Genomic DNA, 23,425 nt, shown 5'->3' on the forward strand with positions numbered 1-23,425 from the left:
TCACGTATCCCCCACCCCAAGGCCGTTTGTGCAGGGAGAACGCTCGAGACTTTCCAATTGTTCGTCTCAAAGTTTATGGGTAAAAGGGAAAGGACAGATTCTACAAAATCATTTTTAAAATAGGGCCCTGGCTGGGTGGCTCAGTTGGTTGGAGCGTTCGTCCTGTATGCCAAAAGGTTTCGAGTTCAATTCCTGGTCGGGCACATACCTAGATTGAGGGTTCAATCCCCGGTTCGGGGCGCAAACAGGAGGCAACTCATCAATGTTTCTCTCTTGCATCGATGTTTCTCCTTCTGTCTCTCCCCCTTCCTCTTTCTCTAAAATCAACAAAAAAACAAAAAACATATCCTCGGGTGAAGATTTTTTAAAAAAATACACAAGACGACTGTATCTATATCATAGGAGACCATGCGCAGCCCACACGTATCTAATTGGAGATAGATACTTAGGCCATGGCATCGGGTGGGCTCTAGCACAGTGCCCATCTTTCCTTCTTTCTTTCTCTGTCTACTCCATGTTCGCTAAGAGTAGAAGACTTATTGGAATTGTTTCCTCTCTAGAATGTGCTTAAGGATAGACTTAGGTAGCGATCCATCCAGGGCAGAGGAAAAATTGGGATGGGGAGGGGCGTGGGTCCCTAGCCTATGAGACTGGGGAATGGCAAGTCTCCGGTGCTTCTCGGCTGCCCCACCACTGATGGGAGCAGAGAGGGTGTGACTGTATTGCAGGCCGGGCCCAGGGGGCCAGTTCCAGCCTCTGACTTTGGCCCACAGCCTGACACCTGCAGGGGTGAGGGATAAAGTGATATCAGTCTCCTGAGGGCAGGGTGGGATTTGAACGATGCTGCTGCTGGCTGCCACAGGAAGAAGGGGCGCCTGGAAGTCTGCCACGTGGACCCATTTGGTGCTAGTGGGGCACTGCTCAGAGCAGGCCTCCTCTGGGCACCCATTAATCACAATTGTGGGGTTTTCCTGCTTACCCCACACTTCCATCTCTGGGGCCATCTGGTCTCCAGGCCTGAGCTTGAAGGGCACTGAAGTAGCTGTAGCCAGAAGTTGATCAGCAGGGGCTCCCCACCCTCAAAAAGGTGCTGAAGGCACCTGGGGTGTGGGACAGGCCTGGGCCTCTGATAGTCCTCCCTATACCACTGAGCAACAGAGATCTGATAATTCCCTCTGGGCAGGGTTGCTAGAAGCTGAGTCATGGCCCGATGACTCAGCATTCTGAGGCAAAGAAGCGGGGCCGGACTCTTCTGGGAAGCAGGAAAGGTCAGTGTGGAGGCAAGTCTTTGGGTAACATTGTTAAAACTCTGCCAATTTACATATGTGCTTTGGGGCCTTGTAAGAAAAGTCATCTCGCCATATACAGAATTAGCTTGAAGGAAATCTTCAAAGTCAACAGTTTTTCCAGCCCTGTCTCACTCCCTCATGGGTGCCTGCTGAGCTGTGTCCTACCCCGCCTAATCCAGTGCCCTTCTGAAGACTCCAAGGCGCCCAGCTTAAAGTGCCCTGGAATCGAGTTAGAGTTAATGCCCCCTCCGCATCACTCCCCTGGGGTCAGTCTCTCTGCTTTCACAGAGCTGTGGAAATAATCTGTTATTTGCACAATACTTGATAGTTTATAAAACATGTTTGTATAAACTATGCTTTTTGAGCCAGACAACAGCCCTGAGGGGTAATTAGAATGATGCTTATTTTTCAGCTGAGCAAACCAAGGGCCAGAGGAATTTAGTGAAGGGACCCGATGAGTGAGGAAAGGCGTCCCCCCAGGCCAGGCGCCTAGTTCTTTCTGCCTCACCTTGGGAATGACACAGCCAGCTCCCCTCCAGGACAGAAAGCCGATGGGGACCCCCAGGCACTTCTTCCTTCCTGGAAGATGTGAAGTTGTGATTTTCTGGGGCCAAGGCTCTGTGAGTACCAGCAATCTCCCAGGAGCCTTTCTGTCAGGGTGGCTCTCAGGCCAGCTCAGGGGCAGGGGTTCCATGCACAGAGCCTCTGCATATCCGAGCCTGAATCACGTCGTACAGGCCTTGTTTTAATTTTATTTTTCTGCCCTGCTGTCAGGAGTGAGTAGCAGGAAGCCTTTGTCCCTGGTTTGTACTCTAAACTGCGTTGCCCAGTGCAGTAGCCTCTGGATACGCATGGCTGCTAAGCAATAGAAACGAGGCTGTTACCACTGATGGGTGCCGTAAGTGTGAGGTACACTCTGGATGTAGGACAAAAAAATGTAAAATATCTCAATCAGTGTACATTAAATACATCTTGGAATAATGATTCGGATATGTTGGGTTGAATAAAATGCATTATTGAAATTAATTTTACCTACTTTTTAAAATGGGGCTACTCAAAAAATTAAAATACACGTGACTCACATAATAATTCTCCCAGATAGTGCAGCTCTCAAGGCCTTACCGAGTAGTTCAGAGAAAACTGCGTTCACTTTCATGTACAGTGTTTATAGGAGGCACTCTTTTCTCCCTGTTTATATGAGCAAACTACAAACTTCATAAAGCCAGGGAAGTCTTCCAAATACAAAAATACACACCTTCCTTCTAAATAATGTAACGTTAACGTATTAAGAAAAAAAATCAGTTCAAATGAGCTGAAAACTCACGACAAGCTGCTGTGACCATCACGCATATGACGGCAGAGGTTTAACCCCATGAGAGATCCATGGCCTAGTGAGGTATGAACCCTTCCCCACTTGTGGGCATAAGATGCAGGCTGCAGGTGGCAGAATTTCATGGGCAGGTCTGAAGGGTGAGAAGTGCCCAGCGTGAGAGCGGCATTTTGACTTTATTTCTAGGGACTGGGAGGTCAGATGCATAAAAGCTCAGAGGTGTGGTTGGCACCTGTGTGCTTAGGTCTCTGATCTGTTGGCCTAAATGTCAAGGGCACATTAGCTCCTGCTCACTCTATCTGGCCCACCAGACACACACCACACTAGGAAAGGTTGTCAGCTCCTGAGTGGGTGTGCCTCTCTCATCTGGCTAAATCCAGGTTTTCCAAGCCATACCCTTTCCCTGAATTCCCACACAGCTGGATGCCATCCCCTTAAGAAAGGTGACTCCCTTCACATTTGCGTCTTCTGCAGACAGAATATTTGCAGCCTGAGTGCTTCATTACTGGTAATCCCCCAGAGACCCTTTTAAATGTGATGACCGTCATGGATAAAGAAATGTTTACAGGTCACATGTCCACAGCTAACACCTCATACAGATTCTGCAGAGCAGTGGTGGGTCCTTAACTTTGTTGGCTTGTTTAAACTATCTGATGGCCCGGCCGGGCGTGGCTCAGCGGTTGAGTGTCGGTCGACCTAGGATCCAGGCGATTGGGGTTCAATTCCCGGTCAGGGCACATGCCTGGGTTGCGGGCTCAGTCAATGACTCTCTCATCATTGATGTTTCTATCTCTCTCTCTCCTCCTTTCCTCTCTCTGAAATCAATAAAGATATATTTAAAAAATAAAAAAATTAAAAAAAATAAACTGATGAAATATCCTGTATAATCTTCTCCCCTTGACTGTGAGTAGCACCTGTGAATATATCACTCTCCCTAGTAGATTACATTACATGGAAAAGGTGAAGGGATTTTGCAGATGTTACGGTCCCTAATCACCGGACTTGAGTTCATCACAAAGGAGGTTATCCTGGGTGGGCCTGACCTAATCAGGTGAGTCCTATAAAGGAGAGTCTAGAGATCAGAGACTGAAGAAGTCAGGGATATTTAAATCAGCACAGAAGCTGTCCAACTGACTTTAAAGAAGCAAACTGTCGCCCAGCCGGCGTGGCTCAGTGTTTGAGCATCGACCTAGGATCCAGGGATCAGGGTTCGATTCCTGGTCAGGGCACATGCCCAGGTTGCGGGATGCAGCCAATCAATGACTCTCTCATCATTAATGTTTCTCTCTCTCTCTCTCCCTCTCCTTTCTTCTCTCTGAAATCAATAAAGAGATATTTTAAAAAAAAAAAAAAGAAGCAAACTGTCATTTTGTGGATCCGTGGCAGGAGACAGCAGGACACCTCTAGGAGCTGAGGACCTCAGTCCTATAACCACAAGGAATGGAATTCTGCCAAAAAGCAGTGAGCTTGTGGGAGGACCCCTGCAGAGACCCTGAACAGAGGACCCAGTTAAGTGGTACCCAGACTTCTGACCTACAGACACTGCAATAACAAATGAGTGTTGTTTTAAGCCTGTAAGTTTGTGGTAACATGCTACAATAGAAAACTAATATAAGAGATATGAGGTCGTGTTGCAGAAATATCTATTGCTAACAAATCCTGGGGCTCCGTTTCAGCTGTCCATGAGGATTCCAGCCAAGCTACCCACAGGTGTTAGAACAAACATTTGTTTGTTTGTTTCCCAGAAAGTTAGGTCCTAAAAAGCTTTCCTTCGGGGACCTCTGTTTAAACCCTCTGTAAGCTTCTGGGCTCCACATGCTGAGTGGGAAGGAGTGTGGATGGTGTGAGGAAAGGTATCAGCGCTGAGAGTCAACTGAGTTCAGCTGTGAGCTTCTGGCACCTCCCCATCCCCACCCTCTCATGCCTGGAAAACGCAAAGGATCATTCACTGTTTGGACAATGGAGTTAAATTGTGGTTGACACTGGGGAAGCCTGAAATAGCAACAGTAACAGATTGCAAAAGAGAAGACAATTTATATATTTTACCAGCTCTTGTAAAATATTTTATTGTTATAAGCATGGAAAGAAAACATAGTTGTGTACTGGCATCCTAAGACATGATTTTAAATCCTAAATTCTAATTTTAGAAACCTATAGCACCTCATTTCAAAGCTAACATCTTTGAGATGATGAAATACTATTTTCATTGACTTTTAAAAATACATAAGAAAAAAATATCCACTATAAACCCCTTCTCTATTTTGCACACTCAGGGAATCCAGCTCCCGTTGGCCTGAGTCACTGACTTCCTCTTTGGGATGGAGCAGCCCCGTGAGACACCGTGAGATCATCACATGCCACCAATAACACACGTTCCACCACGCATTCCACCTACGTGGCATTTCCACAACCACCCTCATTTCCTCTTCTCCAATGGTTGTGACGTCCTGTTCCAGTCCCCTCAGAATAACTCTGCCCCTGCGTCTGCAAATACTGGTTGCTATAATCTTTCTTAATTCTTTGTAACTTTTTCTTTAACCTTCCAACACAGACCCCTCTGGAATTCTCTACACAAACCACAAAAGGTTCGGACTTCCCACTGTGTTTCTTCATTTCTGGCCTGAGCAACCTACACTGAAAAATCCATGCGTCTTCATTCACCTTGTCCTCTGGACAAACAAGGAGAAATATAGAAGAGCATGGCAAACACATGACTCACTCAACAGAGGAGATAATGGGGTGGGGGGAGGGGGAGGGGGTTATATGGTGATGGACGGAGACTTGACTTGGGGAGGTGAACACACAATACAGTGTACAGCTGCTGTGCTGTAGAGTTGTGCACCTGAAACCTGTATAATTTTGTTAACCTGTGTCACCCCAATAAATTTAATGAAAAAGAAAAAAAAAAAAAGATGACATGTGCCACTGGACTTACAGTCTTCCCAGAGAATATTTCTATAGTTTATATTAATTTATCGATCGTGGACTCTGTAACCTCACGACCTCTGAAGCATTAGCCCAGATCCCTTTGCAAGAAACTGACACAATGGATGGTCCCTTCGCGCAAGACAGTTTTGGCTGGTGGAACTGACTTTGTGCACTGAGAGATGTCAGGGGCATGGGGGAGCAGGGGGCAGCTTACAAGCCAAGTGAATCACACATCTCACTTTGCACCAACATCAGAGCCAAGGTCCCTCCTTCCCTCAGAAATCTGCTGCTAAAGCTGTGTAACCTTTGCTGATTGAGAACGGGTGACCTCAGGCTCAAGAGGGGCTCCTGCTTTCATAAAAGTGACAGATTCATGGGTGCACTCCCTTACAGTTTTGAATTCTACTGCTCAGTTTAGATATTCTTGGCAAAGAGCAGGGGTTGAACTATGTATCTTGCAGTGGGCAGAAAACCAACAAGTATTTCTCCAATTTTTTAGTTTTCATAGCTTTTCTGGAATTTGCATCCAGTGCTTCAGCTTGTAAGGTGGGAGAGGCACATGCACACCTTGTGTGTGTGTGTATGTGTGTGTGTGTGTGTGTGTGCGCGCACGTGTGTAGTAAGGGGACGTGCCTCTGTTAACGAATGTGGGCAGAGGGCCAGATGCACATTCTGTGGAACTCTGCCAAAGGTTCCTGTCATTACAGAGGTTCCTTTCACAACATCAAACTCAGTGATTCCCAAAGGAGTCCTACAGGAGTGGCTGGAATTCAGTGATTCTGGTCCCATTGTGTTTTTGAGCATGAGAACCACAGCCTCCTCCCGAGCACCGTGCTTTCCTTGGCTGATCATGTCAATGGCCTGGCTAACACTGTGCTGAAACCCTGCCTCTGTTTTCCCTGATATAACCCAGGAACCAGGTCAGTCAGAGCCAGTCTTTCCCTAAGGTCTGATTCTACTCCAATGGGTCCTCCAACTTCTCAGTGCTTAGCTTTGCCCAAAGTAGATCATGTCCTGGAGAATGTTATAGGCTAACAATCATTTTCTTTAAGGGCTTTAATGAACTGTTCCGTTGGAATAGTGAAGTGACAATTTTCAAGAAACGTGGGAATCGGTGTCTGTGTCATTCGTGAATATGTAGAAATAAAGAGTTCATTTACTTTAAACATTATTAATATCTTCATCTGTTCTACCTACCCCCCGCCCCCACCCCCATGAAGAAAAGAAAGCCAGGGTAGAATTTAGAATTAAAAATAAAAGGAAGAGACTTTTAAAGAGTTAAAATATTAAAAAAAAGCTCTTTTGAACCTTGATAGATTAATGGTTATTGAATTTCAGCCTCTTTTGCCCTATGTCCCCGGTGGGCAGCTATCTCTGTCCTATGAGGAGCACCCAGCCCACATTTCCCAGGTAGTCCCACATTGTTATTGTCTAATTATGACTTTGGTTGGAATGTTTGGTTGCTATAGCTGCAGCACATGGTTAACTTTAATATGGATGCAATTTTAATAAATATTCGTATTTGTATGAAAGGCACACACACACATAAATCACAAAGAATCAAATTCTTGGGAAAATCTTGGCCATCTGTTCATCAGGGGAAAGCATCAGTGAGAGTGTAGACTAGCCAGGTGTAGAACTCCTTTCTGGGAGATCTCCAAGTGGTGGGATAAACACAAATTAGATGGTACAAAACTCTAAACGCATGTTGGTCTGGGAACCTAAAGACTGAGCACTAATACACAGAGAGCTGTACACCACGCCAAGGCCCACTAGATCCACAGTAACGATGATAGTAATATACAGTGCTGTAGATTATTAAACTCTATTCTATAATGCACAGAGAAGTACCTGGAAGCTATTACACATATTAGATGACAGTTGGGGTCTGTTTTCAGTGCAATATCTCACATTTGGCAATTAATGGATATAAAAATATGTATTTTTTGCTTTCAAAACCTGGAACAAACCAAAACATAAGGCTTTTCTGATAAACTATAAACATGTAATCAGCAGTTGGATTTGCTTAGATTGTATAAAGGATGGTTATCACATTTCCTCTGCATATTCATTCCGCTTTGCTCAAACCTTAAACGCAAAAATATATGTGTGTGTGTTTAACATCAGTAGAATCATGCCTCCTTCCACGCATTTCTGGTCAACATTATTATCCACTTGAAAGCATCCTGATAATGTAATTTTCTCCCTATTTCCTCCCCCCTACTGCTTCCCCTCCCTGCCCTCTTTGTTAAGAAAATGCCAGGAAGGTAGTGAATTTTCCCCTGGCTTTCTTTCAGTTTTCATTTTTGAGCCACTTTTTAATTCTCAATGTTGCATTGCCTGAATAATCGTATTGGATCATGAACACGGAAATCTTAAAATGTGGCCCTTAATGTTATTTCTCTCCCCTTCCTTCCTTCCTTCCTTCCTTCCTTCCTTCCTTCCTTCCTTCCTTCCTTCCTTCCTTCCTTCCTTCCTTCCTTCCTTCCTTCGCTCTTCCTTCCCTCCCTCCTTCCCTCCTTCCTTCCGTCCTTGAATTCACTGGAGTATTTCCTAGGTACTAGCCTTTTACTTATTATTTTAATCAAAGCTTATCTTGTGCCCAACATGTGAAAAGTGAAAATGTCTCTTTGAAATTCTATTTTACAATATAGACAGAGAAGTTGGGCTTTGGGAAACGTGAGTTTCACTTAAATACTATACACATTTGGTATCACACAAAGGGTGGGGGTGGGCAGCAGACTAAATGGAACAATTACTTTTAGTCTGTCGTTACAAAAGAAAGGCTCTTCCTTAATGAGAAAGTCTCTTTGGCATCTGCTCCCAGAAGCCTGTGGAGGAAATATTTTACCCAGGGCTTTGAAAGGATCTCTTTTTCAGAGCACATCCACTGTTCCCCGAGAGTCACATGGGTTGGACTTTCCTGTTCTTAGTTGAGCAATGAATAAGCACTGGATGTGTTTTCCATGGATGAGCTGGTTGTTTCCGGGGTGGAAACATTGTAGGTTCCTGAAAAACAGAACAGCAGCTTAGCCTAAAAGACTAGCCTGTGTGATCACTGGGGTGTGAACCTCTAGTCCAAGAGCCAGCTAGCTCGGCATGCTTGGAATCAAACCCACGCCCACCCTCCTCCCGAGACCCAGAAGTGCCAGAGAACAGACAAAACTGTCATTCTCAAGCGTGCACGGCAGCCGATAACACAAGCACTAACTACTTCCCGTCACATCAGCAGCCAGATTTCTACAAAGGACAGAGAGATCGCAACATGGGCAGCCCTCCACATGCCACCACATGCAAGGGCCTGGGGACATCCATACGAGGGAAACTCCCTGGTCCCCTTGGGTTGGGGTGACTACGGGAAGCTCTTGAGAAGGGCCTAGAAACTGCTGAAGGTGAACGGGGGAAAGAGAGAGAGGGGAAAAAGAGAGAAAACTACAGGGGAAGAAAAGGTAGGACCAGAAAAGAGGAGAAGTCAGGGGATGCCGCCAAAAGTGCTGAGAGCTGGTGCAGCAGGGAGGGCACCCGGAGCTACCACACAGGCTGTGTGAGCAGGAAGCCATGGACTGAGCGCGGGGGGGTAGGGAACACGTATGGAGTAAGGGAAGGGACACAGTGGCCACCCTACCATCAGATTGGTGAACTGCCACTGCTAACAAGGTTTCCATCATTGCCTGGGGGGCCCTTTGGGGCTGCTGACAACATAAACCAAAGGTACAGTGATTATGGACCCCTCAATGAGGCCAACATGGAGCTGTCAACACGGAGCTGCATTAATGACCCCAAAAGCTATCAAGTGGCAATGACTGGGCATCCCAATCCCTGGGACCTGGGGAACAGAGCCCCCAACTTCAACTTTTATCTGAGTGATTCAGAAACAATGAACACCACTTCTTGACCTCACATAATGGGTAGAATCATTTCATAGAGTTTTCACTTTAACGCAAATGGTAAACCCATTCCAGTGACAATGATGGTGAATTGCAATAATTCTAACACAACCCGAAGATCTCATTATTTCTCATCAGGTACAATCCATGACTTTCAAGTTCAAAAGTCAACATCCTCCAGTTCCCTGTGTAATGCCTCAAACCGGAACCCAAAACACCAAGTCCTCTGGAGTCCTAACAGCAAAGAGGCATTTTTAAAAGCCTTGGCCCGGAATATGGACACATTTCTAGACTCCACATTTGTGAGATCTGCTTGGTTTCAAGAAGCTGAAAGGAACTGGGTTGCTTATTTTTGTGGAGACCACAGTGGCATGGGACGGGGTTTCAACTTGCCAGAACAGCTGAGACTCATTGCCCAAAGCCATTAATATTATCTATTTTGTACCTATTTTGTACAGTTAAAAGTGGGCATTTTAACTGTACATGTTTCTGGTTCAATAGCTGGTGTGGGTGGTCCTTCATATATGTATATGTAATATTATAAACGTCACCGTGTAAAACAAGCACACTCCAAACAGAGAAAAGAAACCCGGAGCATGGGCTCCTATAATATGCTTTTCTAAACATATTCTTTGCTGCACCACAACCCAGAAACATGGCCTACCTGGTCATATTTCACGTGGAGAAGAGAGCTCTGTGTTTGACTTTGCCAGCACTCTACAGTTCCCATTTTTAAGGCTGATACCGTTTTGACAGACAGCTCTCTGCAGACTTTTCTAGATTCTCCAAATCTTATTTTTCATAAGTTATTAGTTGCCCACTGAAGATAGCTGCCCTCTGTACCAGCCTCCCATTGGTTTGGGAAAATATAAGCAAGTTCCTGTATTTAACCTCTGCCCCCAGTGAGACCACTGGAAATGCCATGAAGTGGGGACTGGGAAAGTAAGGGTTCGAGACTCCCCATTAGGGCAATTTGTTTGGGTTAACCCAGGGAATATCTAGGGGTCATTACATACCTGTTTTACCAAACAAATTGTTAAATCTTCTTGATATCGGAGAACTCATAGAAAATACAGGTGTCGATGAAGCTAAGGATGTTGACTGGGAAAGAGAAAAAAAAAAGACAAAATTAAGTGCAAATGAGTTAGACCAAGGCTGTGCTTTCTCTCTAGTAGGGTTCATTTGCTGCCCTCTAGTGGTCCCTGCCTGAGCATCTCTCATCCCAGTTGGTGAGAGCCTGGAGAAGCATGAATTTCCACTTCAAACAAGTCAGGCGGGAGCACCTTGGAACACCGGCATCTCATCATCAGTATTAGGAAAGTAACTTTCAAATACATTTTTTTACTGTTATAGAGTTTAGTATCTTCTGACATGTGAAAACAGTGAAATATATTTGAATGCAATTGTTCTTTTCTAAAACGAACTACAGAAAATTCTATTCGTTATTTCTCAAACTGTGTTCTTTACTGCCTTGAGTTTCATCAGGCTTATTCCTCTTTGAAATTTGATTTTAATCTCCTGTTGACATTATCTGTGCTATTTGACCCCTGTTTAAAGATGTGGAAACAGCATCTTAATGATAGTTCCATAGCTGTGTTTAATAGGTCGAATCAGGTGAGAAGCAAAAACATTGGGATAATCTATTCCAAAACTGGCCGTGGAGAGAGAGCATTTTTCAAGAGTCTCTGCAAAGGAAAGAGTTACCTTTGAGTGCTGTGAAGACCATCTTGACAGTGAAAATTTTTTCAGCAAAGCTTCCTGTACCTGCATTGTTACCAAAAAAAAAAAAAAAAAAAAGCCATCATAAATGCAACATGCCATGAGCATTTCAGAATTTTCCAGGAGCAGGTGACTGTCACATTCTTACCTTCTGATCCCAGAGGCACCCAAAGAGTAAAATGAATAATCCCTGAAAAAAAGAATTGGGACAAAGTGCATTTTAATCATATTCTATTGTCCAGCAAAATGAAAAGTATTGTGAACCTGGCATTGAATTTGTACTACCTCTTCCCACACCTGTGTTTATGGAGTGAGTCCAGTAGATGATATTGTTAAAGGGATGCAGCAGGTCCACACCAAGGAACTTGAAGCATTTTATTTTATCAAGATATTTTCTATTTCTCTGTGCCCTCCCCCCCCCCCCCCCCCAGTTGTGAAGGGGAGGTCCTGCCAGTTATGCTATGAGACATCCCTCTTATGCCTGCAGTGGCCTCACATAGTTGTGATGAGGGCCTGCCTGGGCCACGGGGTGGAACAATCAGTTCCTTCTAGTCAAGGCATATTATAAATGTCATTAGACATGAGTCCTATAATTTGGAGCCATGGGTCCAGTAGCAGAAATTAGAATTTTCATGGTCTTGTGAGCATCCAGGTGGCGAGGTCTCCACTTCACCCCTAGACCCCCAGTCTCCTCACCAGCTCACAAGGGCCCGTGTTTACTACCCATCCATTGGTTAAACCAGAATTAAGCATTCCCTTCCTTGTGCTCCAAAGGCTTGTTGTCGGTACCTCAGCCGAAGCTTTTCTAATAAATAGGCTTATATTATAATGAGTTATACGCTACAGGGGAGCAAAGAGGGTGTCTTTCCTATTTTCGTATAATAGAGCAGAATGGCCACCTTACACAGGACATTCATTCTTTCATTCTTTAGAAAATGCTTCCAGAGAACATACTACGTACATGGTAAATAGCATTCATGTCATTCATCAAATGGTTATTGAGTACCTACTTTGTGCCAAGGTCATTTTTAGGCACTAGGGAGACAGTGATAAGACAGATGCTGTCCCTGATCTCTCAAAAGCAGAGCTAATTTAATGCCTGTGGAAATGAACTGGAGAGATTACTTGGTTTAACAGAGGATTTTTTCATTTAGGAGCTAATAGATGGCCTCAGGATAATGTTGGGTAAATAGCAAAATCCAGTGTAGGGAAGGGACTTTCCTCCCACTTGTATTACCAGGGCAATTAGAAGGGAGTTGCATGTGCAACTAAATTCTAATGCAAGTGATAAGAGGTATGAGGTTCCCTGGGAACAGAGGAATGTGTCCTTTCTACCTCACTGAGTTCTCGTGATGACTGCTCTTTAGGGCTAAGTCCTCCTCTGAACTAAAATCCTTCCCCATTCCCATTCCTGTTTGTGTTTCTGTCATTAATTTGTCCTACCTGCATAGATACTTCCTGCAAGACTGGCACTATAGAACTTACCTGGAAGGCATTCAGGAGGGTAAATACAATATGGAACACGGCATTGCTCCCCTGGAACACAGTGGCAAGACCAAAACCCCAGGTGAGCCCCAAGAGTGGCGTGAGGACCCCGATGCTCTTGGTGATCTGAAACAGGCTGTTCTTCTCTTGCTTGTTGGGCTTGTCTCCAATGGAAGGTCTCAGGATCTTGGTGATGACCACAACTGTGATGGTCACGTTCACCACCACGATGATCAGTGCTGGGATGACGAAGGCCAGCAGGGCCTTGGTATCCTCCCAGTTGAGCCAACAGGCATTCTTCCTCGTGTAGACTTCCTGGGGCTGGGTCGCCCCCACCGTGATGACTGAGATGACAAGAGGGCAGCCGTAGCCAAGAGAAAATGCAATAGCCTTCTGAATGGACTTGCTTGCATCATGCAGGATGAAAACCAGGCGGTAGAAGAGCATGAGGCCCAGAGTCAGCATCCAGAAAAAGACACTGAGGTAGAAGAAGTGGATGAAGAAGGTAGCGGCCACACAGGCTGTCTCGTTGAGCACATAGTGATGGTCCCGGATGGTGGAGGCCACAATGAACCAGATGTCAGCAACCAGAAGGGAGGCTGCAATGTTCACTATGCAGATGTGACGCATATAGGAAGTCCGATTCTTGGTCACTGACTTCCATACCACAGCTTCCACAACTAGACAGGCTGCTAAGCTCAGGATGGAAAAGCACAACCCGATGTAGGAAATGATATCCAGCAGTATTTTCATGAGAGAATCAGGGTCTGGGGAGTCAGGGGACATGAGGATGGAGAATGATGTTAGGTGGTCACAGCTGCAGATGACACGGTCCCCATCGACTTTCGTATAGCACCCGCTGCTATCCCAGCCCCCAGTGTGGTTGGCGAGGCTGAAGTTCCAGAAGACACATTGTGGTTTCCCACCTAAGGAGTTGTTGTTCTTAAAAGTCACTGAAATCCTGAATGGCATGGTTATTTTGTGGCTGACAGTGATTGTCATCACCAAGCTGTCTGCAAAATTCTTCCCCTGGGCATTTTGGGCCAGGATGGTTTTGAGAGTTGGGAAAGCCACGGTGACAATCGATGAATCTGGCTGCAGGTTCTCCAGATGGCACTCGTCAATAGCCACATTGCCCCAGAGGTCAGAGTCTGAGAAAACAAACGTCTGATTGTAGGATTTTGGGGAACCAGATTTTATTACCATGCTCCTCATCTGCACATTAGTGTTGGAGATGGACAAAATGGAGCCGTCTTGTGATCGTAATGCTCTGGAAAATCTTTCCACTGAATCCAGTAGCTGAGAGCTGTGATTGGTCTGTTGCTGTTGTAACACCTTCCACGTACTCAGGATGGGCTTGTTGAGGATGACGTTGACAGTAGAGAGTATGTTCTGTAATTGACATGACATGGGATCAAACCAACCAAATTCTTTCAATCATAAAAGAGAAAAAATAAATCACCCTGGAAACTGGTTGGGTGGGTACAGGTAAGAGGAGAAGTGAAGAGTAAAAGGAGGCATCACAGGCTGTAGGGATCTGGGACCTACCTCGTTATGGCAGCGAGTTAGCAGAGGATGGGTTGGTCCCCAACACAGTGAGATTTCATTAAATATTTAGCAATAGTCAGAGTGAGAACTACCCCCAACCACTCACTAAGGCCAATCCAGCAGGCTGGCAGGAATCTTCATTAATACTTTTATTTTATCTTTAATCTCAAGCTTATAAAGGCTTTTCGGTGGCTGGTATTTCCCCCACAAGGCAGTCATGGAAGACCCTCTCAAATGCTGAACATCAAATGAGCAATGCTGTTGTTGTTAAAAGCATCTTTCTTTTTTGCTAAACATTTTTATTCTCTCATAAACTTGGGCTAGTCATTTTTCCATTTGTGCCATCTCTCGATATAATTTCTCTACCCTTTTTTGCCTTATTTTATTCTCTGAAACTATGAGCCCTGTAGTTAGGTGAATTATGGCCCCCAAAATGACATGTTCTATACACAGACTCTGTGAATGTGACCTTATTTGGAGAAAGGGTCTTTGTAGATGTAATTCAGACAAGGATCTTGAGAGGAAATCATCCTGGGTTACCTAGCTGAGCCTTAAATCCAAGAACAAGTATCCTTATAAGAGATGGGAAAGGAGAAGATAAATGGCTCAGAGAAGGCCTTGAGAAGACAATGTGGGACATTGGAACGAGACAGCCACAGGCCAAAGAATGCCTAGGGATACTAGAATCTAGAAGAGGCAAGGAAAGATTCTCCCCTGGAGCCTTTGAGGGGAACGTGGCCCTGCGGACACCTTGAGTTTGGATTTTTAGCCTTGAGAACTGTGGAAGAATAAATTTCTGTCATTGTAAGCCACCCAGTTTGTGGCCATTTGTTATAGTTGTCACCTGGTTGGGTTTGGCCAATGGGAACATTGGCAGGGGATGGGATGATGGGGGAAGAAAAAAGTCAGAACATATTTTCCTAAGACCCACCATACCCCACTCCCACATCCACATTCTCTAAGCACATCTTTGGCAATAGCTATGTCCCTTCAAGACTATAGTTCCTATTGAGTGATCCCTCTTCCACGGGTTCAGCTCTCACTCAGCTGTGGGTACACTGTTTCCTCTCCTTTCACCTTTAGTCCCAAGGGTAGTAATGGCTCCTAAATGCTGCTGGTCTCTGAATGCCTTACCACTCTTTTTTTTTTTTAAATCCTGGCTTTATGTCTTTAAACATCCTTTCATTAAAGTCTCTTCATCAGCATTCTTGTGGGTGAATTCTCTTTCCTCCCAGAGCCTTGACTGCTTCAAAGTCCATGTTTAGTGCTAGACCACTGAGAACCCTACTCTGAAAACCTTTAATTCCTACTTTTCCTGGAAAGAAGATAAGAATTCATTCTACATTAATGAAGAAACTAAAGCAGAGATTCATGAAAGAAATATTAAGTTCCCAAAATGAGTATTAGAAACACTCCCTGATATCCTAAAAGCTGTAGGTGGCAAAGCATGTTATGTGACTCTCCCATCTAAGGCATTGCTCTGGATATGAGAGAGAAAAAGCTACAATGGGGAAGTGTTATCTTTCTTGACCACAAGTCCTGAGAGGTGAAAAGATAAGACCCCCAAACTCCTGCAAGGCTTAAACAAACTCACCTTCATCATTTCTGAAGTCACTTGGATTGGAACTGTTGAGAGCAGATCAAGGATGCTAATAATGGCCCCCAGGTTCCCAGGAGATGAACTGACTTCATGGGCCACCTTGTCTGTACTGATAGAAAGATCCTTCAGGTATGCAGGCAGCTTCTTGTCCTGAGAGGGGCTCCTGCTCAAAGCCTAGTAACAGAAAAGCCAACACAAACAAAAAACTTGTCAATCAGTTTCATCCTCAAATCCTGCTGATCCATCCATAGCAAAATCTCTCCTTTCTGTAGTTTCCTTTTTAATCCGTTCCTGTACATATATCCCATAAAATGACTTACTTTTCTCTTAAACTGCATGGGCCCTTCAGAATGGAATGTTACATAAGATCTTACACATGGAAGAACAGAAAAACATATGCTAATCTGATGACTAATTGGAAAAATAAAGTAGGTGTGATTACTAGAGAGCTAGATTAAAGTTGAGCAAAACTGATACTTGGACAATCTGCATGGAAACACATTGGCTACTCTTTCCTTTTTATTATCATTTACTGTTGGTCATTAGGGTGACTGTCTATCCCAATTTTCCTAGAACAGTTCTGGCATGTCTCTGCTGTCCCCATGTAATTATTAACAGTGCCCTCTTTTATTTTCAAAAAGTGTCCTGGTTTCGATGATAAATGATATTGTCACCTTATCTATAATGATCACATTTGTGTTTCTAACTATCTAATTCATACTTAAAATTAAAGAATGAACTCAAGTTCCATCTTCTCTATGAAGAACTTTGATGAGTGTTCCAACCCAAGGGAATTTATTCCTCTGAATGCATAGTATTCATCTTATTTAGTATACTTCACATCTGTGATATCTCTACCAACGTCATCTTGTGTTCTAATTTCAATGTCTCCAATTAAAGTATAAGCTTCTTAACATGTGAACAATGTGTTATATTTCTTTCTATTCTTCTTACATCCCATAATACCTAATATAGTACAAGTCATCTAACTTGGCACATAGGTTTTCAACAGTATATGTTGAATGGATAAATCAGGTGAAGTCTGATAGGCCAGCATGCCTCTTTCCATTGAAAATATATCTAGGTATGTAGAATTAGGACTATGGCCCAACACTGAGTTCAAATTATAATTTCTATCTTTCTCAATTAGGGTAATTTATATCCCCAATGTTTTATCCACCATGGTCCAACTCAGATGCCAAATTTTTCAAGCAGAACTTCCTGACTATCCTAGCCAAAATTAATGTGTATTTAATATCTATATTCCCTATCAAATCAGATTTGGCTTCTTTATCCTAATAGCATCTATAATAATGTTTTGCACATAGTAGGGATTTTTAATGACTTTGGTATAAGATAAGAGGAGAGACAGAAGATAAACAGATAAAACATAAATCAATATCACCTCTTTTCCTCAATTCTTCCTCCAAGGGTAAGAGGATTTGGAACCACGTCCAAAGATGTCACCATCTGCTATAACCCCTCTAGTCGCCTCACCAGTATTTATTTATTGTAACTCATGGACTTTTAGGAGTCTCTAACTTTCAATGACTTAAGTATGAGGTGACATTTATCGATTTTGATGGAAAGGTATTTTCCTTACCACATGGCAGTAACCTCTACTCTAGGTAAGAGAGGTAGGCTAGTCCCTTCTTCTGTAACTATCAGTTACCTCTAAGGATGGAGGAAATCCTTAGAGGTAAAAAAGTCCAACTTTTTTTTTCCACTGACGAACCTTTTTTTTTTTTTTATGTTGCTCCTCTTTCTGAAAAGATTAGAGCTATTTGCTTAATATAAAAATTATTCAAAGGAGAGCAGGTAGAGAGGATAATACTACCTGCCCCTTGCAGGTAACGGATACAAGGTGCTGAGAAGACAGGATAAAGGTCTATAGCTGATTTTAGAGCAAAACGCGTATTTTGTCACCTCCAAATTTGTATTTAAGCAAATTTTTAAGCACTTCTAGGGTTGTACCTTTTGGAAATCAAGAAATAAAAGTAGTTTTGAGAGCAACACAAACCAGCCCAAGGCCCACTTTCCTAAGTGCTGAGACACATGATAAGCTAGACAGATGACCCCTCCAAGAGCTCAGAGTCAAAGGTTTGGGGATCACCTTGGCCAGCTGGAGCAGACTGTTTATTGGGGCAGAGATGCAGTCTCTTCTCGTCACCTCCCATTGGGAGCCCACACATTTGTAAGTCATGATTCCGCCGACGGGACTTGCAGGGCTGCCGGGCAGGTGCAAGAACCGGCAGAGCTTCGGGATCACTTTCCCGGGCTCCCCAACACCTATTATGGGATCTTGACATGTGATGTTCTCTCCTGCATTGGAAACATGGAAATAAAAGGGACAAGTGAAAGGAGGAGACAAGATAGTGGAAATGGTGTCTGGCCCAGGTAGAATTTTGGTGTTTGAATTCATCTTACCCTTTACTTTCAGTGACCTTTTGGAGGTAGCCAATTTCTCTATTTTGCTGTGGTTTTCCAAAGCCTCTTAGTGCTGTCCACACACAGCTGACTTTAATCTGCACTTGCTTTTCCTAACATAATTTATTTCCCACCTCCAATCCCCAGAATCTTCTCTCTGCTGCCTGGAATATCTAAGCCATGGAAAGTAATGAGAGCTTAATATGTGCTCACCCAAATAAGAGATATCCAGGTTTCCAGGAGTCTTGGGGACATAATGCCTTCATTCAAGGGATTCTCAACTCTGGCATATTAGAATCACCTGGGGAGCTTGGAAAAATGCCCAAGTCCAGGCTCACTCCAACCCAAGTAAATCAGAACCTCTCAGGCCCAAATTCAGGCATCAGCAGTTTTTTAAAGCTTCCCCAGTGATTCCACTGTGCAACCAAGGTTGGGAAGCACACCCTTAATCCAAAGATATAGTTAGTAATAGGAAATATTCCAAGAACCATGGCTTGAATACTCTAGGCCAGGGGTGGGGAACATCCGAACTGCAGGCCATATACGGCTCTCAAAATCATTTGGTCTGGCCCTGCCAAGGCAACCGCAGGCAGTACTCAAAATTCAATAAATCTGGGAGCTTTTATCATAGCTAATTTTTAAGTTGATAATTTTGTATGGCCGGCAAATGATGGTATAAATATCCAAATGGCCCTTGGCAGAAAAAATGTTCCCCGCCCTTGCTCTAGGCAATATTTGTAAGAATTTGTTCCTTCTGGTTTCCCTTAAGAGTGACTCTGCTTCACTTCTCAAGGCCATACTTTAATGGAAAAATGACATTCATTGCAGAAGCATTCATCTCCAGGGGACCCTGATTCTCTAATGAGCAGATCCCGCTCTCAACAATTTTTCAATTTATCATTAATGGAGTTCTCAGCCATTGTATAAAATCCTGAAATACGTAATGTAAGTAATGTCCTACCAGAGAAAGGAAGGAATATCAGACTGGGTAGGAAGAAAGAGAAAAAGAACCAAGATAGGTGAAATAAAGCATGATGATGCTTGGGCTAAGATGGGGGATAGTGAAGGGACTTTGGCTGCCCCTGGAGGAGGTGCACTTAGAAGGGTCAGGGGACCGGTGACTCACTCTGCATTGCTTCCTGCTTTGGTTCCAGGGCTCAGTTACCAACACGTGTGAGAATAACCACAAATCACTCATTGAACTCAAATAAGCTTGGTCCTAGAGCCATGGATCCTTCTCATGCCAGGGGTCCGATTACAGAGATTTCTGGGGAAGGGGACTGCTTGTGACGGAAGCCCAGGACCATCATTCATCCACTTGTTCTTCTGTTACCACTGAGGAGAGCTCTACCATGAAATGGTTCCACAAATCATGACCTTTTACATTGAAAATATTAAGCGGGGGGATATTGGCTCAGTGATGACAGAAGATGGGAAAGACAGTTAGCTATTCTTAGCTATTTTCCAGATTGATTCTTTTCATTAGCCCTGTCTCAGGGAGACAGTACTAATGGGGACACCTCTCCTTTGCTAAAACCTCAAAGGGGTCTTAGCTCCACACAGACTCGGCCCACCCTTATCTGCCCAGTGCAGTGCGTGGCCTCCCAGACTCAGCAGAAATATGACTTCATCTGCAAGACTTTCTTGATCACTTCCTCCCCTCCCCACCTATCTAGCACCAGCAGAGTTAAACCAGGCGGCCTCTTCTGGCTACCCACAAAGCTTCTAGTGTAGCACTTACCCCATGACGTGATAACATTTGCGATCACATCTCTCTCTCCCCTAGCTTGGGGCCAGGGGAGAAACATGGCATATTTCTTTTCAGATCCCCCACGCTTAGCCTAAAGCATGCTGCATGAAGGTGCTTAATGTATATTATAGAATGGGTGAATGAGGGAATGAAAGAATAAATAAACTCCTGACCATGGTTACAGCATTTTAAAATAATTGAAAATGCTCTCACCAGGCACCAGGTTCAGCTTCATAGACGGACTCCGGACTGAGCTGTTGGCGGCATTGGTGAAATGGCAGAACACGTCAACATGTTTTGGGCACCAGGAGGTTATTGAGCTCGCCATGAAATTGAATTTGTAGCACACTTGCTTTCCATTAACTTCTTTTTCTAAGGCAGGATGATTGAAAGAATTAAGTCACAACATGAGCATCCGAAGCACACATTTTGTTAAAATGATCCTCTATGGATACACTGGTCCAAACTTTTCCCAGGGATGCGACACATTCACTTTTAACGTGGTTTTAAAAATGCCTCCAGCCTAGAAGTAAGTAAGCCCACATTTGCATGCATGCTAACCCAAACCTCACCACTCATGACTCCTAATTTGTGCCCACAGTTATGGAATTTCCAAACGCCTTTCAGAATGCCCTCTGCCTCTCTAAACCCCATCATGTTCTGTGCATTTACCCTGTCCTGCCTTCACCATGTTGGTTGAAGGTCACCCTTTTATGTGTCTGCCTCCTCCACTAGACCATGAGGTCTTGGAGAGAAGGTACCTGGTCTTATTTGTCTTTCTGTCTCCTAGTATCTAACATATCAAAAGCACTGATGTATGCATGCAGAACACAGAACATTGATATGTTTGAATGTTTCAATGTCCAGATTGATTCTAGATTGATATCCTGCAACCTTCTCTAAACTTTCCAGACTTTCTGGGCCCCTACTATTCTGAACTTCTGGCGCTCTTTGGATCTGTATTGCTCATTTGGGTATTTAATGTTATATGCATTGTCTTTTATGATATGAGCCCTTCTACATATTAATATTTGTGCCCTAGTTCCCTTTTCTCCTTTACATTGCCTACTGTGGTGTTTTGCATTGAATAGGTCTTCAAGAATGGTTCTTGAAAGGATGAATGAGCACGTAAATTGCTCATAATTGTGTCTGTGTTTTGACATTTGAGGGTATGAGCTCATATTTGGTTGACCTTCACCTGTTGGAATCCTGGGGGATCTGTAGTGACAGCGCATTCTACAGAGAGGATTTGAATTTTTTTTTTCTACCAACTGCCATAGGGTGCTATCAATGGACCACGTTAGTCCTCAGTTTTGAGTTCCTGGACCACATAGGTAATATAAATTCAAACCCCAAACCTGAGTGAGGGCAGGACAGTTATAATTCTCAGGGAAAATTTTTGCACACCCAGAGACAAAGACAAGCTCTTAACCCTGGCAGGTGAATTTTGCTTTTCTAGTCTTTTTGTTAATGAGCATCTCACCTTAATGAGGGTCCTGACATTGTGCTGGTGTGTGGAGCCTTAGTTACTGCATAGGGAGCAAGACCTTTTCTTCCATGGCCTTCAGAGCCTTAAAACCCAAGGTTCTGGGTCTCTTATATTGGCAGATGCCCTCCAAGAAGCCCCAGCATTAGCTAGAACATTATCTTTAGTATTCTTCTCCTCTATGTTTAGTTATTTCTCTTACTTTTTTGCATGCTCAGCTGTGCATTTAAGAGGGTTTTTGTGGTACTTTTATACTATGTTGATTCATAGCTTGGAGGGAGGGCCTATCAGAATCTCTATTCAGCTATGCTGAGAAAGTGGAAGACCTGTGAAGGTATCTTAATACCGTCTTCAACAGCTCCCACCACCCCTAGACTCACCACCCCTAGACTCTCAAGATTTTGCCACAAGCCAAATAAAGCAAAATAGAAGGTAAGGGTGGCTTTGGGGATTCACTATGATTCTGTCTCTAAAGCAATCCCTATGTCTACTTTAAGAGTAAATTTTGACTCCACATGTAGGAAATACTATGTCCTAATGACTCAGCAGTTGGCATCTTACCAGCAGGAAAGGATCGGGAATCCACTTGGAAAGTTACTCGGTAGTCTTCGCCCTCCTCGATGCAGCACTTGAAGTGATGGGAACCTGTGCACGGAACTGAAGCCTCCAAGGGATCAACCATGATGTTCTGCTCTAAAGGCAGCGGGTGAATAATGACATCTTTGGTGGCAATGCTGTATGAATTCCTATATCTAAATACACAGTGATAGGTTCCTGAGTGGAAGGAAGCAAAAATGAGATGGGATTAAATCATCACTCCAAAAAGGCATTTGCTGGGAAGGTTAAGAAGAGGCTTAGTTGTCCCTGTCAGGCTTGGACGGTGGCTAATAAAATGCTTGAAAGACTCCCCACCCAGGTGCTCTGTGTATTTGAAGGACTAACCAAGGGCCACCTAAAATATTCGCCTACTTTCAAATAAAATTAAGTGGCTTATCCGAAGCCTTACAGTTGTTAGGGTGGACTCAGGTTTCAAAACAGGTTTCCAATACCTACTCTAAGGCTCTTTCATTAAGCAGGGAATGAATGGGAATTTCGGTGTGTGCTGGGATGGGTTGTTCTTTGAAGGGAGTTGTCACCCAGGTGGAACACTGTGATGTTGTGACACCCCGTCTTTCCATCTCTAAGTGAGTAGGCTCCTCAGTTCCCAGGACCCTATGGCACTTCCAAGGAGTGAGGAGAGAGGGAGGGGTTGAGAGAGGGAGAGAGGAAGAAAGGGAGAGAGAGAATTCTTGGGAGAACTGGACCTGTAGACTCTGGAATTAAATGTCCGATGTCTCACTCTTATCTAGGAAAGTCTAAAGAGGCTGGCTGACCTTGCTGGAGTAGGGGAAAGGCAGGAGCAGGAATCGTCTGCACGCCCAGTGCTTGGTGAGGAGAGTGGACTGTGGGCAGTACTTGGGTTGAGTTTTTTGAAAGGACCTTTTCCTAGTGAATATTATGTCAGGGCCTATCAGAGGATGAGCCACCACTGGAGCACCTGCCTTGGGGACAGTACAGGAGGACGAGAAGAGTTCCTACAATTTAGTAAGACCCTGTGATTGTTTTTACATTTCTTCCCTCTGCCCCAACCCTGGAGGAGCCAGATTAGCAACTAGTCGGAGAGACATCAGGTAGAACAAAAACAGAGAAGAGACTCCTTTCAATTCTGTTGAGGGGGAAGGGAAATTTAAATTCAATATAAAATGAAACTGTAGTTGATTTGGATGAGACTAAGTTTTTTTAATACTTGAGTATGAGAATGTTTAATAGATGTAGTGACTGGAAAAGCTATGGCTCCTCCTCCCAGTAGAAGGAAAGAGCAGTTTGGACAGAGTTAGGTGTGAGTTTGGGATGGGAGAAAAATACTCTCATTTTCTGATTTTATACAACCAAATCCAGCCAAGCAATAACCAGTTATTTCCATAACGTTGCCTAGT

At 44.0% G+C, this 23,425-nt stretch overlaps 1 protein-coding gene across 7 annotated transcripts in view; it reads right to left on the reverse strand.

Moving 5' to 3' along the window:
• Positions 1-4,663: 4,663 nt before the first annotated feature.
• Positions 4,664-23,425, reverse strand: part of ADGRF5 (adhesion G protein-coupled receptor F5) — a 103,800-nt gene continuing 85,038 nt past the window's right edge. For 5 of the 7 annotated variants that reach the window (XM_081139459.1, XM_081139456.1, XM_081139455.1 and 2 more), the window contains 9 exons: positions 22,011-22,223; positions 20,177-20,335; positions 17,900-18,108; positions 15,781-15,960; positions 12,639-14,030; positions 11,302-11,343; positions 11,139-11,198; positions 10,451-10,535; positions 4,664-8,556 (listed from right to left, as the gene is read on the reverse strand). In XM_081139459.1, the coding sequence (XP_080995585.1) occupies positions 8,477-8,556; positions 10,451-10,535; positions 11,139-11,198; positions 11,302-11,343; positions 12,639-14,030; positions 15,781-15,960; positions 17,900-18,108; positions 20,177-20,335; positions 22,011-22,223 (2,420 nt within the window). In that variant the 3' untranslated portion in view covers positions 4,664-8,476. Of the gene's footprint in view, positions 8,557-9,172; positions 9,240-10,450; positions 10,536-11,138; positions 11,199-11,301; positions 11,344-12,638; positions 14,031-15,780; positions 15,961-17,899; positions 18,109-20,176; positions 20,336-22,010; positions 22,224-23,425 lie in introns of all 7 variants that reach the window. The other 2 variants (XM_081139457.1, XM_081139454.1) reach the window with 1 other exon arrangement.

Source organism: Miniopterus schreibersii (genome assembly GCF_964146895.1).
Source record: "Miniopterus schreibersii genome assembly, chromosome: 6".
In the NCBI taxonomy this organism is placed as follows: domain Eukaryota; kingdom Metazoa; phylum Chordata; class Mammalia; order Chiroptera; family Miniopteridae; genus Miniopterus; species Miniopterus schreibersii.